Source organism: Pholis gunnellus (genome assembly GCF_910591455.1).
Source record: "Pholis gunnellus genome assembly, chromosome: 2".
Classification (NCBI taxonomy): Eukaryota; Metazoa; Chordata; class Actinopteri; order Perciformes; family Pholidae; genus Pholis; species Pholis gunnellus.
In genome coordinates, this window is record NC_136536.1 from 20,948,414 (window position 1) to 20,965,436 (window position 17,023).

Genomic DNA, 17,023 nt, shown 5'->3' on the forward strand with positions numbered 1-17,023 from the left:
TTCATTATCTTGACACTGAGCTAATATTATAATACACAAAACTAATATTTGGCAGATGACTTGAGTACAATCACTGCTAAAAATCACAGTAAGTAAAATGAGGATCTTTCAGAGAGCATGCTGCTGTTGACAGCACTTTTCAATAGTTATCAAATTATATTTGATCATCACTCTGATTTAATTAAGTCTTCCGGGTGTATACAATAATACAAAACAGTACATCTCTTAATAGATGTAAGCCTACTTAATCACAAAGCTTTCCACAGAACATTTTTAAAAATATATATTTGAGTAGCCACATATTTCAATATATCAACAGTCCCATGAAACAGAACACTGGATGGATGGATGGGCCTTTTGACTGTCTAAGCTTGGCTAGTATAAAAAACAGAGACACATACCGATGCTTAGTGCACAAAAAGTTGCATTGCTTGAAAGGGAAATCTTCAATACATGTAACATCAACGCCACACACCTGTTGGTCACTTTGTCTGAGAAGTCATCACAAAGCGCTCCAATTAATGAGTTAAGACTTACACACCAACGTTAGCCGAGGCACAAGCGAGTCACACGCTGTGCACAGCACCAGCATTAGCGTTAGCTTACCAATTAGCAACGCATAAAAGCACTGCAGCAGTGCTCGTTAAACCAGCGATAGACAGGCTTTAACACAGCGGGCGGTCTTACCTTTGTTACTCCCTGCGTGTACAGTGTCCACCCGGCCGGAACTTTGCACGAATATGACGTTTAGAAATTAGGCTGCAAATAAAGTTATTTTTATTTGACATCAATCTGTCGAAATACTGTTTTATTTATTCATTCAGTCTGTAACTTGTCAAATTCATTACTGTCCAACCAACAAAAACCCAAAGATATCTTATTTAAAATATGTCAAACTAAGAAAAGCAGCAAGTCCTCAAATTTGAGAAGCTGGAGACAATAAATGTTGATGATAATGTACTTTTTTTTTTATAGTTGTTGACAAATATTCCGTCGTTCAACAGATCAATTTCTGAACAGTAAAATAAATGTAATTATCGCAGTGAAACACATACTTTCATCTTTATTTTTTTATCTGCCAGTACAATTTTATTTTATTTTTCTTATCAATTAAGCTTTGCCATTCAAATGTCTTCTGCACTTAGCCTTCACACTCTTGTGAATACCACTTTCATTTGGATGAATGGAAGTTTCAGGACCGCACCGTGTGCAAACACCTGGTGCGGCCTTGTTCACGGTTACCACCTGATACTTTCTCATTAAGCCAACTCACCCAAAGTATACAAATTAAATGTATGTACAGGGTTGATATATGATCAATGAAGTGACCTCTTCACTCCCTACAATGATGAACCGTCTGAGTCTGGTTAAACGGGGTGTTCGCATTGTGATCACATCGACACAAACAGTCTGAGTGGTTTGACGTTATCTGAGGCAACCAAAGAAGTTCTGCATGCAGAGAAAGTTCCTCTCACCAGCCGTCTGCTGCCCTTTAGCTTCATGTAAGTGGCTCTTAAAACTGTATTAACTACAGTATGAAAATGTCCTTCTTAATATTAGAGAACAGTTAAAGTGGTCTTGATGATATTGGAGCGTTTCGGGGGTCCCCAACCTAAAACTCTAATTATGCTAATTATAATGACACATAACGCCCTGCGTTTCCTCGACCTTGACTCCCAGCAGCCTGTGCTGTGGGCAGAGATGATGCAAACCCGCCGCACACGACGCACCTTCTTGGTAAAATGCCTGTAAAGTGAAAGACCATGCTGGTGTGACCTTATGTATCAGGGGAAGGTACCATCCTCAGGCAAGGGGAGGCTGGCAGAAACTTGTAAGAGTGCGGTGCACACGGGGAACTGATTAGGACGAAATTGGAAGGAAAACAGCGCGATTCAAAAGAACTTCTTTGAGATGAGAAACAGTATGAAAGCTCCAGTGTTTCATGTTATTGCGAGCGTTTGGGATTACAGTGCAGAGACAACGTGGGAGAGCACCATACTTGATCTGCCTGCTTGTTTTGCTCCCCACATCTTTCTTTCAATCCCAAGTCAAAACTCCATGAATGTTTGATAGAAAGGGTGTTGACAGAGCTAACTGCTCTGCAGTCAAACCACAGGTCCAATTAATAAACGCTTGCCAGTTTATTACGTCAGCCTGGCTAAACTAATGCAGTCTAATACAACAGCCCTGCAATACATTTACAATGTTTTTCCCCCCATTTATATCAATGAGTATACACAAAATAATAGAAAGGTCTTTCAGTATAATGCGATGCAATCTAACAGCGCCCAGCCTCCAAAATGGCCATAAAGTTTAATCAACACAAAATAGTTTTCATAAAAACTGCACATTATATTAGTCATTAAAGTAGTATTTATCGTAGGGCTGTGTATTAGACCACTTTAGTTTAAGCTAGGTGTACCTAATAAACTGGCAGAAAATGAAACAAAAGAGGTCAAAAGACACAAAACACAGAAGCACCGACATAACAAGCCTGCATAGGTTATCACATGTGGCTTAACTGCTAACATTCTCTGTCTCTGTGCCTCTTGTCAACTCAAACAATTGGCATTGGCACTTTTACTCATTAGTGTGAGGATCACCTCCAGAGTCCTCCGAATTAAACAATTATGTGTTGTGTGTTATTGCGCTGTAGAACAAATTATGTTTTTTTTATGAGTTTTACATTTTTTAAACATTTAAACTGTCAAATTGTTATTGAAAATGAGAAGAAGTCCTCCAAGTCCAAGGACAACATTTGCTACTTGTGAGTGTCCTCTAAACCGACGAGGGTTTGGGTATCAGATCAGGGCTGTTTTATGATGCTAAGGGTTTGGTTAGGTTTAGGCAAACGCAACACCTTTGTTAGGATTCAGGTAAACATTTTGTGGATTAAAATAACTACTTCCTTAAGGTTAGGAGACCCATGTTGTCAAGGTTACAATAATAAACTCTTGGTTAAAGTGGACATATCATGTACATTTTCCAATTCATACTTGTATTTTGGGTTGCCGCTAGAACATGTTTAAGTGCTTTAACGTTCAAAAAACATATTATTTTTCTCACACTGTCTGTCTGAATATAACTGTAATCACCTTCTGTCTGAAACACTCCGTTTTAGCGCCTCTCTCTTTAAGCCCCACACCCGAAAAAAAAACAAACCCAGAATACGGAGCACCTTTGCAAAGGTATCGTTCTCAAGCTGTGGGCGGAGTCAATCGTCTCGGTCTCTCGTTAGGTTCTAGAGAGCTGCGTAGTGACAGATCTGACGCCAAATTTTCCCAATTAGACCACATTTTTGTTGGCCCAATCATCTCATCCCGATCTCAAAGTGTCCGAGGCCAAGTGCTCAGCTTTACCGCTCTGTCATCTGATATTCTTTGTAAACCTCTCCAAACCAAAGTGCTAAGATGCTTTTGGGAAGCCGGGCTTAGCTCTGCTTAGTACCAGATGACTCCTCAAGCCCCATGCTGCTTCCAATACCGCAGCACCGCCTGCAGCCAAGCCAAGTGATACAGAGAGAGAAAAGCAAGGGGCGCGGGGAGAGGAGAGGTGGCGTGAGAGGGAGGGGGTAGATGAGAGGTCGGAAGAGATAAAAGGATGACTGGGGAAGTGGAAGAGTGACAGAGGAGGATGGAGAGGCGAGAGAGCAGGGGGGGGGGGGGGTCTAAGATGACTAGTTTGTTTGAGCATCCGTCCATGCCTGCTGAGACAGAGAGAGATGAAAGTGTGTGGATAGCTTCGGCGGCTAGTGAGAGGAAAGGTGAAGTGAGCTCCTGCGGGGACGGCGAGGAGTGGAGCAGGCGGGGGGGGGATGGGGGGGGGGGGGGGGGGGGGGGGTTGGAGTCGGCGAAAATAGCCTGAGCTGAACCACAAGCTGAATTCCTAATGCCGCATTTGCTTTGTTGTCTCCAGTGGTCTATCCTTCTCACAACAACAACGCTAACATGCTGATATTTTGCAGGTTTAGCGTTTTAACATTTTCACCGTCTCAGTTTCAGCATGTTAGCGTGCTAACATGTGCTAATAATTAGCACTGAACGCAAAGTACAGCTGAGGCTGAGGGGAATGACACAAAGTGTTGGACGAGTTGAAATTTCAACTTGATGAAAAGGTCTGGGGATCACCAAAGTTATTACAATTCCTCCTGAGGGGACTGTAAATGTCTCTACCAAATTTCATGGCAATCCAAAAGGTTTTTGAGTTGAGTCGACCTCATAGTGGCGCTACATGAAGAGTCATTAGATCACCAAAGTCATTAGAATTTGTCCTCTGGGCAGCATGGACATCTGTACAACATTTCATGGCAATCCATCCAAGTTGTTGAAATGTTTGTGTGTGGACCAAAGTCTGTGGACCAGAAAACGACTGACGGACTGACTGACCCATATTGCGATCCCTAGAGTCACGGCGCTAGCGTGGCTAAAAAGAAAAGTAGTGTCACACCTCTTTTGGCTGTTTTTCTAATGGGACATCTCGACCACTCGATTTTTTTGCTAGTAATTCACAGTTGATTTAATAGACTTGTGTCTGAAATTGGGGGAATTTGAAATGGGTCCGTACCAGTCCAGTATTGCGGAATTCTGTTTGAGTGGACTAGCCTGCAATTCGTGATTTACATCCAATTCCAATGAGTCCCAAGGAGGCAACGAGTGATGTGTACTTTGTCAGAGGAGGTGGTGCCGAGTTCACAACCCCTTCGCAGGCTTAAAATTAATGTTGGCTTTTTCTGTTTTATTTGTGTAAACTTCGCAATTGACAAATATTTTGATATTACAGAAAAGTTTACATTTTTTAGACCCGTCAATCAAGCAAAGGTCTCCCAAAACACATGCAAAAGAAAAATCTAAATTTCACGTTAAAGTCTGAGGTCCTACTCACAGTCTTTGTTCCCTTTCTCACAAACACATCAGGAATCAATAAACCCACTTGTTCCCTCTCACCCGACAGACCTCAGAACAGCAAGTGTTACATGAACAGTGTGTAGGTCGAATAACTACTTCTGCCATAGGGATCTGTGATTAGTTTAAATCATGCAAGCTCACGTACGTTCTGTTAGCGCATACGGACAAGCGCCCACACAGTCGCAACTTAGCAGTGCATTTAATTCAGCTCCAACAATGGGAGAGCAGCGAGGGGCGGACGTGACTCTGTCTGCTGCCCTGATTCTGCGCCATCGTGTTATTTCCCCTGCCGGTCGTCATTTATTGCGGCTTCATATGAAGACGGAAGGAGAGAGGCGGCATTAACCTCACGCCTCCTCCGAGGCAACCAAAGCCAACCCTCCCTCCGAAGTCTACACTTGTCCCCTCTCTGTCCTTCTTACCTCTTGTTGCTTTTTCCTCTTAGCCTATCTTTTTTTTCTCTCCTCTGTTATGCTTTTCTCCACTCTGGAGAAACAGAGGGCTCTTATTCCAGTGTAATCTCCAGCTGAGAGTCGTCGGCTTGTGGCCCAAGCCGATGTCACTTTGTCGTTTTATTCTGCGTAGGGGCATCTCGGAGGACGGCCGAGTGTTTGTGGTGAGAGTGGTCAGGGTGATTGAATTGCCAGAGAAGCCTCTGGGCCCAAATAAAACGAGAGAGAGAGAGAGAGAGAGAGAGAGAGAGAGAGAGATTTTTTGAAGCACAATTCAAACATGGGAATCTGATGCCCTGAGATACTTGAAGACATAGCAAGACATGCGGGCTGCAGGCGACGGGAGGTGGTGTCTGCTTGTCTGCGAGAGTGCGTGCAACCCGTAGCTTTATCTACGCACTGCTGTGCTCTACCCACTGTGACAAGTGCTACAGCAGGCAATCCACATAACATGCAAGAGGCAAATAAAAGGAGTGGATGAAGAGGAATGGAATGGAAGGGGGGAAACTCCTGTGGAAACTCGACCTCTCTGAAGAGCCAGAGTAGGTAGAGAAAGGAAAAAAAGATCAGAGACAGGCCAAAGGGATACGGAGGGAAAAGAGAAAGAGTGATAATTACAAATGCTACAATCTGCCTTTAGTCCATCCTCACCTTGAAACCTCACCATGCAGAGGAATAAATAAGAGTCTGAGATGGCCCCACAGGTGGAGGGAAGACAAAAAAAATAATAATCACTTAGGGTAATAAAGAGAGGTCAATCCCATTGAGAACAAAGACGAGGTGTCTGTGATATCCAGGTCAGATTCTCTCCGGAGGTCTGAATCTTCTCTTTCCTCTTTATGTTTTCGTAATGGGCTTTTTAATTTGATTGATGGGTTGCCTGTCAAACCGCCTGGTCCCCGAGGGGGCGGGCTCGACACATTTTAAATGTTACATTTTCCAACTGGTAATGGACAGTCGGAGAGACGTGAGGAGAGAAACAGGACTTGATCTGTTTTGATACCATTTGCTCCGGGAAGGAAGGGTGAAGAGAGAGAGAGAGAGAGAGAGAGAGAGAGAGAGAGAGCAGACATAAATAACGCACCAAAGCAGCGTCTGCAATCAAAATGGACACTGAGTCGTCGGCTGTACAGCGTAGAGAATCATTGTCATTTTGTGTCTGGCTGACGGATGTAGAGTCACACAAGAGTCATTTCTGCATCTATCAAATGCGACCGTGATTGAGTGACTGATTGATTAATCTTCTCTGATTGTCATCACAAAAGCAGTGTACATGCCCTGGAGATAATGTTTCTTTCCCAATGTTTGTGCAAGAATTTCACACTCAATAATTAATAACACTAATAATTACATTAAGCAAAAAGGCTGAGGCGTCCCCATTTGCTTTCTTTTCAGGGACTTTCGCAATCATTGAGCCCCAACTTGGTCATATTGTTTCCCAGCCATAGTTGTGACGTTGATGTCGAAGTGAAAGCCATCTACAAGTTAGTAACTCGTGAGAACGATAACTCAAATTTGTCGTGATCGTGAAGAATCTGCGGCCACACAAGCAGCTCATGTGCGGCTGTACTCAAGCACAGCTTGCTTAGAGGCAGTTAACTGCTAACATCAGTACGTCAGCATGTTGATGTTTGGCAGATATTCTTTTCACCATCTTATGTTAGGAAGCTAGCATGCTAACATTTGCTATTCATCATTAGATTAAGTACGGTTGCGGCTGATGGGATTGTCAGTTTTTCAGGTAGTTGGTCACACACCAGTACAAATTAAAAATGTGTCCTGTTGGATGAAAAGTCAGGTGCTCATCTTTACTATTCATGAATGCGGGGAGGAATACCTGTACCAAATTCCATGGTAATCCATTCAGTAGTAGTCAAGAAATGATACTAAAATACCATCAATGTAATTAGGATCCTCTGGTCACCATGAATGTCAGCAGAAGGTTTTGTGCCAATCCGTCCAGTAAATGTTGAGATATTTCACTCAATACGTGAGAACTTTGACTTGCTGGTGGTGCTAGATAAATGGTAAATAACGGTTGTTAATGGGATTCATTTTTTGGGGACTACAGATCTTTCTGTACCAAAGTTCATGCCCTTCAATAAGAAATTGATGAAAAGAAAACGTCATCAAATGTCATCTTTCTGGTGGCGCTAGATAAAATGTCAGGGAATCATCCAAGTCCTTGGGGTTTATCCTCTGGGAACATCGAATGTTTGTATAAGAATTCATGGCAATCCATCCAGCAGCTGTCAAGATATTGTAGCCTGGACCAACGCGGTGGACTGACTAACAGACCGGACTGACTATATACACCCAACCCCCTGTACTCTCTCCACCCAGTTATTAAATTATTTATGATCTGCTTAGAGAGATGTACAGTATATGCAAGATAAATGGAACACGGAGCACCTGAAGCCCATCCATCACATCACAACTGCGACATCTCTGACAGTGTCATTTAAGGATTCACTGGTCTCGCACTCACTAGGAAAATTCCAGTCATTTGACAAGGCTGGGAAAGTGAGTGGATATGGTCGGGTGATTGTTCTCTTGAAACCGTGCTTTGCATCTTCCTGGCTCGCTTCAGGAAGATATTTCTGACAGTCAAGTCTGCAATGGCTCATTATCATTTTCTTTCTTATCTCTGTCAATGTCCTCATCACCATCACTGTGGTAAAAATGGGGAAATCAAACCGAAGCAGTAGATTTTCCTCTACCAGAATGCATACAGAGTAGAATAATATTTTAGTCTCATATGTGCTGCTTTTGATCTTTCAAGTTCTTTTGTGGTGACGTGCACTTGAGATAAACCTAAAACTTCTCACAACTTTCAAATCCACAACTTAGAGGGTAGGCTATATGGGGAAGGGGAATGAAAACATCAGACGAGACAGATTTAGCAAAAAACATGTTTAATCTCTCCTTGATGCGTGTCTATTTACACGTAATAAATCTGCAAAATAGGAAAGAGCAGGATATTTACACGGGCGTGAAACAGCCAAAACCTGTCACAGCAGCTTCAAGTCTGAAACTTTTAAAAAGGTATCAGAATTCATAAAGTATTAAAACTCTTTAAGATATTTTTTTCTTCTTTCTCCCGCTCTCTTCTTTAATCTGTGTGAAGGTTTTTTTTTTTTTTTTTTTTTTACATCCTATGCTCCTTCTCTGAAATGTACTTTAATCAAAGTGAACTCAGCAGGTGTGGAAGCTGGAGAGAACTGGAGGGATGAGAAACTTGTCGAAACTTGAGTGTCGCTGTTGGGGAGAGGGAGGGGACCAAAAAATGGCACACTAAGTATTAAGGTTGTGCGTTGCAGTAGGAGCCATGTTGGAGGGTACAGCCCATACTGAAAATAAGTACATTTCACAAACATTTCAGAACAGATATAGAGATGGCTTTCTGGAGAAAAGGGTGTGGATTCCTGAATTATTATTAGGTTTTATTGTTGTAGAAAAATAGCAATAGTTTGACATTTTGGTAAATGCCCTTATTCACTTTTCTTCTGAGAGTTACATGAAGAAAGGGATACCAGTTTCAGATCTGAAGCCTATGCTAAATATCAAGCTAGAGCTAGGATACGGTTAGCTAAGTGGCTAACCTGGCTCTGTTCAGCTAATTAGCTAGCTTAGCTTGTAGGTGCTCTTTCTTTAAGCTCTGGGCAGAGTTTTCCCGGCTTCATGTTTTAATGCTAAACTAAGCCAATGTATTCTCTCCCCATCTGCACACTTATCAGACAGGTATGAGAGGGGTATTGATCTTCTCTCTAACTCTTCTCCAAGAAAGCAAATAAGCACAATTCCTTTTTTTTTAAATAATGAGATTTGTTCTGGTGTTGGTAGGCATATTGTTTTCACTATGGACAGAGGCAGGCTAGCTCTTTCATTTTCTATGCTAAGCTATCTATCCTGACATTTGATTGGTTGGCTATCAAACTCCTCATTTCACTCTCAGAAAGAAAGAAAGAAAGAAAGCAGAACTATTGCACTTCAAAATACATCTTGAATGATGTTGTAAAAATGCATATTTAAGTTGTTGGACATGAACCTTGAATCAGACCCTTTAGGTCCATGAACAAAATTGACTATTTTCAGTATGGGCAGAGCCAGACAAGGCACGGTGAACAGCTCTGCGTCGGCCAATTGTCGAGAGAATCTCTCTCTCCGCCTCTTCCCATCTCTCTCTCCACCCTCCTCCTCCCTCCTTCATCACTGTATATTCCTATGTGGAAGTGGAGCGCCACGGATGCAACGGAATGGAGAATGAAGTGGTACCATGGTCTTCAAAGCGCTTCCTCTGCCTTGCCCAAGTCTCTTCATCTTTTACCCCAACAAGTGGTGAAGCAGAAAACAAGAAGCGAAACGAAGAAACAAAAGCACCAGAGACCAAGTGGGCCTTCTCCTGCCATCTTGGTGATTTTTCTTCTTCTTCTTTTGACTTCACTAACTAAACCTCATTACTATTCCCACATCACTAAAATGATCTTTCACAAATCTCCATCAAAAGAACAATTGAGCCAGTGAACAGCAGTCAGACATGAATACATCGGGCTGGTTCAGTCGTTAATGAGTGCCCGCATGTGGAAGTAACATTACCTCAAATTCACCATTTATCAAGCGTAAATACAAACACTGATCACCTTCAATGAGGGATTATTTAAATGACAATAACTAAGTGCTGACTCCTCATTTGGAAGAACTGTTACGTAGATGGATCAGAGATAATCTCTTGTCACAGAGCTTTTCTCCTGCTGTGGATGAAAATAAGCTTTGGTCAGCCGCCCTGTATGTTGTTTTACCCTGTGTAGATCAGTGGTTCAAGTATTGAAGCACCTACAGTACGTTTCATTCTATCCAGACGCGTATCTGTTGGCAGATTAATCCGGCATCTTAACAACTACAGGCTAACATCTACAGATCTGGATTTCTAAAGGGTTTCATAATCATCCTGTATCTAAGGGTGATGTATGTCTATTAATTGCAAATAGTTTTCATTTGACAGCAGCAATGTGTTTGGTTAGGTGGCGTTAAGGGTCGGTCCAGGTCTGGTAAGTAACAAAAAAAAGTAAAGTGGTAAACCCATTGTTGGCCATTGTTCAACTCTTGGGCAACCGTGGAGAGATGATGTCCGGTAACAGTAAGGAATATATTATGTATATATTGTACATTTCCATGCCGATATAGCGTGGAAATGTTTGATGAATTAACCAGTCGGACGGACTCATTTTTAGACTAGCATGTTAGCTAGGTAGCCGCCTCGTCTGCAGTAGCCAACATCAGCTAGCATGTGGCTAGTACCTAGCAGTGCCTCATAGTTACAATGTCACGTGAAATGATAATTCAGGTTATTTCAATCTCGTTCTCATCAGAACTTGATTATTATTTTCCAGTTCTTTAAAGCTTAGTTCTTTAATCGCTGCTCGAAGACACAAAGAAAAGAGGCTGAGGCCTGAATGTACCACAAACGTAAGTGACTAAAACTCACGATCCGACAAATGCAAAAGTCACAGCTGAGACTGAACAAATACCATCTGGTGCTTTGCTCACACACTTACTAGCGACAGGTTAACAATTTTGCCACTGTAACATAAGGCATGTTATGTAAAGAATGCTGCTTATTATAATTACAATTAAGAAATATACGTATATGTATGTTTTTTTTCCCGGTTTGGCTTCTTAAAGTTATAAGAAATCCTCTAGCGTGTGAATGTGCCATCAGAGAACCTGAAAACTATCTATCTTTAAATAACATCTACTCCAGTACAGGCACGTTTTGAGGTCCATGGGTAGTGACAAAAAGCGGGATGTGGGCGGGTCGCGTCGCAGGTGGCTTCTTCCTGTGCTTGAAAGTGTTTTGGGAGTTTCCCTGTGACCCACCGGGTTGTACTGGAGAGCAGCGCTCCCTGCAGTCACAACCATCCCATAAAAGACTGACACCTTTCAGTTTCCTCTTCCCAAACTGCAGCTCAGACCGTCTTAGTACGGGCTCTTGGGACTACGCAGCTACAGTAACCTTTAATCTGAGAGAAGCCTAGAGGCCTTTCACAGCAGCCCTGGCCTACAAGGTTCCGGATGCATCTGCAAAGTTGTGCGCTGTCTGATCTGGATTTAAAACGGACTATAGCGTCAGCTGATTAAAGGCCTTTCCACTCTGTCGCAGGGGGGAAAGAATGAGATGGAAGCACTGTTGAAGAGGAAGAAAAAGAAAATGGTTTTGAGGCATCTGTAACAGTTTCCTTAGAAGACGTATTTGTTCTAAAAGGTGCATTTGATGTATTTAAACCAATTTTTTTTCAACAGGGAAATGATGTTGACCTAATCCATCTGATCCAGGTGTTGATATGCCCGGTCTAGTGCTCTACATTTCATAACAAGCTCTTACAGGATGGATGACCACACACAGTATATATTACCCTGGTTCTGTTTAACATCTTTCAATCTGTTTTTTCCTGTATTTTCTAGCATTTGTTATTAACCTTCTAACATTTTTTTTACACTCATAAGAGAAAGGAATGTGTCGTTTATGAATGCAGGTTTTTTGTTGAAGCACTGCCCGATAATGCGCAGCAGCACGTACTGGAAAGGAAACATTTAACGTGTTTTTCTTTCTTTTTTTTTTAACCCTATAAAACCACAAAACGAAAAAAGAGAAAGGCCTTCAACTGGTACGAAATCACTTACATAGATCAAGCTACATTTCATTTTCTTTTCATAAACCACATTCACATTTCAAAAGTGGGAACCTTTAGCTTGAGCGTCTTCACTGCAGACGAGAAAACAAGCTAAAACACGAGACAATGCTGTTTCACCTTTCTTCTGCGCACCAAAGCTGGCCTTCATTTTGGAGCGCACGACTCATACGTTTTTTTTTTTTTTTTTTTGTCCAGGCAAGAGGAGAAATCTAAAAAACTAGATCAAGAAGCCGTAGACAGCGGTGTGCCAAATGTCCAAATGAGCGGCTCGTGCCTCTTTCGTTGTCTGCTACCACAGCGCGAGGCTGGCTTCCACAGGAATGTCTTTTGTGTCACCTAACTCAGCTGACCAGGCCTCGATGTATTTGGTTTCTCTAAAACAAACACAAAAGCACTGTAGGTCGGTGTAATACACACACACACACATATATATGTATATGTGTGTAAATGTATATAATTAAACTCTCACTTTTAGTCAGTAAGCATGTCAACATTGTCATCATAGCACATCTCATCTAACGAAAAGAAGTCTCTTTGCACTAAACAACATTCAAAGTAAAACATGGCACAGGACGACTTTTTCCTCGTGTTTTCATCATTTTTCACCTGAGGAAATATCAAATCCTCTCCTCAAACCTTTTTTTTGTACATTACTATGGAAAACATTATTTTTTTTCAACTTTAAATTTGTTTTTAAAAACAAAAGGTTTGTATTTATATATCTATATAACTATATATATTCATATATCCTCTTCTCTCTTTTGATTTAGCTTTTGTTGTGCAAATTCAGCAGTAACACAAGTGGCACAGCACGGGGGGAGAGTAGGCAGTTAAGGGAGAAAAAAAAGAAAAAGAAATGCGTTTACAAATCATAAGCAGAGTTATGAAACTGAAAATGTCCTGAAATGTTGATGGAGGGTTGCAGAGTCGGTTCTGGAGGAAGAGTTTCCCTTCAAAGCCCTTCCTCTTGGTCGCCCTGCAGTGGCATCCACCCTGCTGTAGTGTCTTTGAGCAACACACTGAATCCTAACCAGCTCCAAGGCTGCTGCGCTGTAGCTGAGCCACGACCTTTGACCTCCCTGTGGAGGACGGAAACAGAAAGTCCTCACAGGGATCAAGTATCGCAATAAAAGATCCTGGATTGTTGGTGGCTCACAGTTTAAACTGTCGCCTTGGCTGTGGAGAGCTACTAGCTGGCGGCGTACACCTGTCCAGTAACATTTCAGCTCTGTATCCGGCCAGAGGAGCCTTTTGGTCACCGGTGTGCATGTGCCGGTCCTGATCGTGGCCAAAGTACCCAACTGCTGCACCCGTAGGAGTCTAGATGTGATAAGGGCCTTGATGAAAATAAACGCTCTCCTGAGCTGAGGTCCATATCGGCTGAGGGTGAGGGTGCGCTTGCATTTGGTTGTTGGGGGGCTGGGTTGGTGGCTCAGAGAGAGAGAGAGAACAAAAACAAAATAAAAAAGCCAGCCCGGTGTGGCCTTAGTTCCAAACTCTGCCGTCTCTCCTGTGTGCTGCTGCTGCTGGGCGCTTGTGTCCTTGCAGTCTTTCGTGAGGGTGATAACGGACAGACTTCAAATGTCGAAGGGTCAAAAATGTCACGGGTGTCGAAGGTTGTCGTGGGAAGGCGTGTTGGTTGGCCGGTTCTCCCCTAGCCGAGGAGCGCGATTGGCCGGTCCTCAGCTGGCCAGCGCCATGGTGTCGATGACCTGCTCCAGCTTACCGCGTAGCCGCTGTCTGCGCGACTGCTCGTCCTTCTGTAACGCCGACAGGATCTGGAAACGGATGCAGAGGCAGATTAAACTACATCTTCACACCTTAAATCGCTTATTTCAATCCGATAGGTGCGTTGTGTTACGCTTTTTAACCCTTAATGTGTTGGTGCTCAGATACACCAGCTCTCTGGCAGAAAAAAACTAAACAAAAAAAACATTCCTTTGAGCTCCCCTGTCAGTGATTACATTTCAAACCGATGCAGACAACATGAACAGTTTTGGCGGGGGACGTCTATAAAGGCACGCTAACGGCTGCACGGAGGGTGTGCAGGAGTGTGTGTGTGCTGGGGTCTTGTTAAGCACGAGCATGGGAGGGAGGAGAAAAAAAACAAAAAAGACTGTATTTATGTGTGCTTTTGTCTTTGTGGTCGTCATTCCGTTTACTGCGAGTATGTGCATTAGTGAGTATGTGCATTAGCATTGTGTGTGAGTGTATATATATATTTATGCCTGCATGCGTGAGGTCAGGGCATGTGTTAGAGGCGACGGGGACCCTGCAGCTGCCTACATCTGGATAATAGGCTGTAATGAAGGGGAGCAGTGGGTTTGAATGGAGCAGCTGCAACCAGCCAGCATAACTACTGTAATGCTGTTGCTATTGAGGGGGGGGAGGGAGGGGCAGGGGAGGGGAAGAGGCTGAGGCGGCTTATCTTTCACTGCATAAAAGCCCGATGAAGTTGGGGGAAAGCAGAGGTTGAAGGAGGCATGTCTATAAGGAACCGGAGTAAGAGGTAAGAGTGGAGGGCGGGATATGAACCCTTTATGGTTGCAGGAGGAAAAGAGATGGACAACCAGCACATCTAGATTCACTCATTCAAACGCACTAATTTGCCTGTTTAAACAACATTCTAAATCGTATGTATGAACCAGTGCAGCGACTTTTTCACGAGACTTGTCCTGGAGCCCGGCCAAGAAAAATGAAAACCACAAATTGATGTTTTAATAGGACAGATATGTAAGTGGTATCAATCTTCTCATCTCACTCTTGAGCCTCTTTCACACGTAGTTCCTGGAACATTACCCGGATGACCTTTCAGGCGCCGCCACGGATTTGCATTATTCCCACACGCACCACAGGCAGGAGCATTTACAGCTCGTGCCTTTCCACACAGGCCGTGGTGGATAGATGGGGGGGCCATGCACAGTCCAAAATGACTGAATGAATGAAGGAAGCCAATGGCCGCACACATGAATGACTCAAGGGCGATATGTTTGAAATCCGATGGATCAAATCCTTCAAACAGCAAGCTTTTAATGTGTGCGACACCGGAAATGTCCTTTACAACACATAGTTTCTCTGTTATGCTCTTATTAACTACCTAGAGTCTACGCCGGTTGCCTGGCAACCACACAGTGTCTCCGCTGGCTGTAGCTTAATTTCTAGCCTTCCGAAAGGGGAGCGGCATCGATCTCCTCATCCAACTTTCAACAAGAAGGTCAATAAGCGTCTTCCTCAAAATGTCGAAGTGTTCCTTTAAAATATGAAACCTGCACATACACACACACACACACTCTCCTGGTACAGAAATGTATGTTTTAATCAACCAGCAGCAGCTGTAGGATACTGTGCAAGCAGGTCTCTCCTAATGAAGCGCCATTAGCTCCATAATGTGTTAAGCTCACGCCTTAATTGTGCATCCTAATGGCGGTGATACCTTCCAGGCCTCGCCAACATGGACTGGGTATCAGTGTAACTGAATTAAAACGACCTCTTTGGTATCAGTCACAACACAAGTGAAGTGACACAGCGCGCGCTGCTCCCAAGTCGTTTCAACACTCTGTTCCATGTCCGGAGGGAGCTCACCTCGTCTTTGTATTTGATAATGTAGGAGTAGATCTCGTGCAGCGCCGACATGCTGTTGAACTGGCTGAGGTGCAGGCGGGACTGCTCCGCAAGGTAGGCACTCATGTCCTGATCGCTGATGGCTGGCATTCGGGAGATGTCGGAGTAGTACCTAGGGGAGAGGTCAGACAAGAGTTTTATGCACTGCACCATTCGCATTACACACAAAACTCGGCTTACGGGTCGTTATTAAATATTCTGAGTGCAAACGGTGGCAGCTGGCTGCCGGTCTTCTCACTGGGGGTTGATGCGGTTCACAATTCCATTTTTAATATTTAGCTGATTTCTCCGTATCTCGCTCGAGGACACATTGACACGGGAGGGACACGATAGCACGACACAGCGGAGGAAGAGTGGACTGTGTAGCATATAAAGGTTGAAGTTCTTCTTATGGGACTGTAGGAACACTATCAGAGGGGAAGAGGAGGGTATTTTTAAACTATTATTTAACTATGTGGAATTTAGAGTTCCACATACTCCAATGAATCCCTCCTCCCCATCCCAATCATTTTCATACAGTCCCTTATTATTATTATGACTGAGCATTTACTTATCGAGGCCCATCTGGTCAGAGCAACAACAACCTTTGCATTATCGACTGAGTGCTGTTGGCCACAACCGAGGAGCAGAAAGTCCATAGAAAGTACAGCAGGAGTACAATAAGAATATATTCCAATATTGAGCTGTACCCAGACCTGTTTACACAATCCACCATCAACCATCTCCAGGTTTACTGCAGCGGGGCAGGCTGGGGTTGAGCTTGCATTCGGAGGCATAATAGAAACAAGGTTTAACTGCACCCAATTAACCATCACCTATAAATCCTTATCTCATACTGCCTTCGTATACTCCGTGAAAGCCTTAGGACCCGCTGTAGCACGTTCAAGTGTGTTGCTCGGAATAAAGAAATGCAGACAATTATCCTGGTAACAGGATAATTGTCTGTTGCAGCTGAAAGGGAATGGGACCATGCTCAATGGACATGTCATATTTATTATATTTATTTAACCTTTAAATATTTAAGATTTTGAATCTCTTTTACAAGGCGTACGATGACCAAGATGGCGACGTAAGAATGTAACGCAAGTGCCACAGAAAAACACAGATAAATCAAAATCAAAACACTAAAACAACAAAACAACGATCATAAAGAGAGATAGACTTAAAATAAAAAATGTACTTTCATTTTTCATTCAGTGATCAAACAATCATTAATAATCCTGTTTTTAAAATCTGGCATGTTTATATTTACATGCATGTATAAAATATCGTCCAAATGAGTTGCTGATTAAATTATTTTTAAGCATTTGTTTCTATAGTAGGACCCTAATTTCACCCTGAGTTGTTTTTCTTA

The 17,023-nt window shown here is 42.9% G+C and overlaps 1 protein-coding gene across 1 annotated transcript in view; it reads right to left on the minus strand.

Annotated features, from left to right (window-relative positions):
• Positions 1–13,616: 13,616 nt before the first annotated feature.
• The window catches only part of LOC306702715 (plexin-A1-like), a gene marked incomplete at its 5' end in the record, with an annotated part of 201,338 nt that continues 197,931 nt past the window's right edge, over positions 13,617–17,023 (minus strand). The window contains 2 exons of the mRNA XM_079168369.1: positions 13,617–13,826; positions 15,631–15,781. Coding sequence (XP_079024495.1) covers positions 13,731–13,826; positions 15,631–15,781 — 247 coding nt within the window. The 3' untranslated portion in view covers positions 13,617–13,730. The remainder of the gene's footprint in view (positions 13,827–15,630; positions 15,782–17,023) is intronic.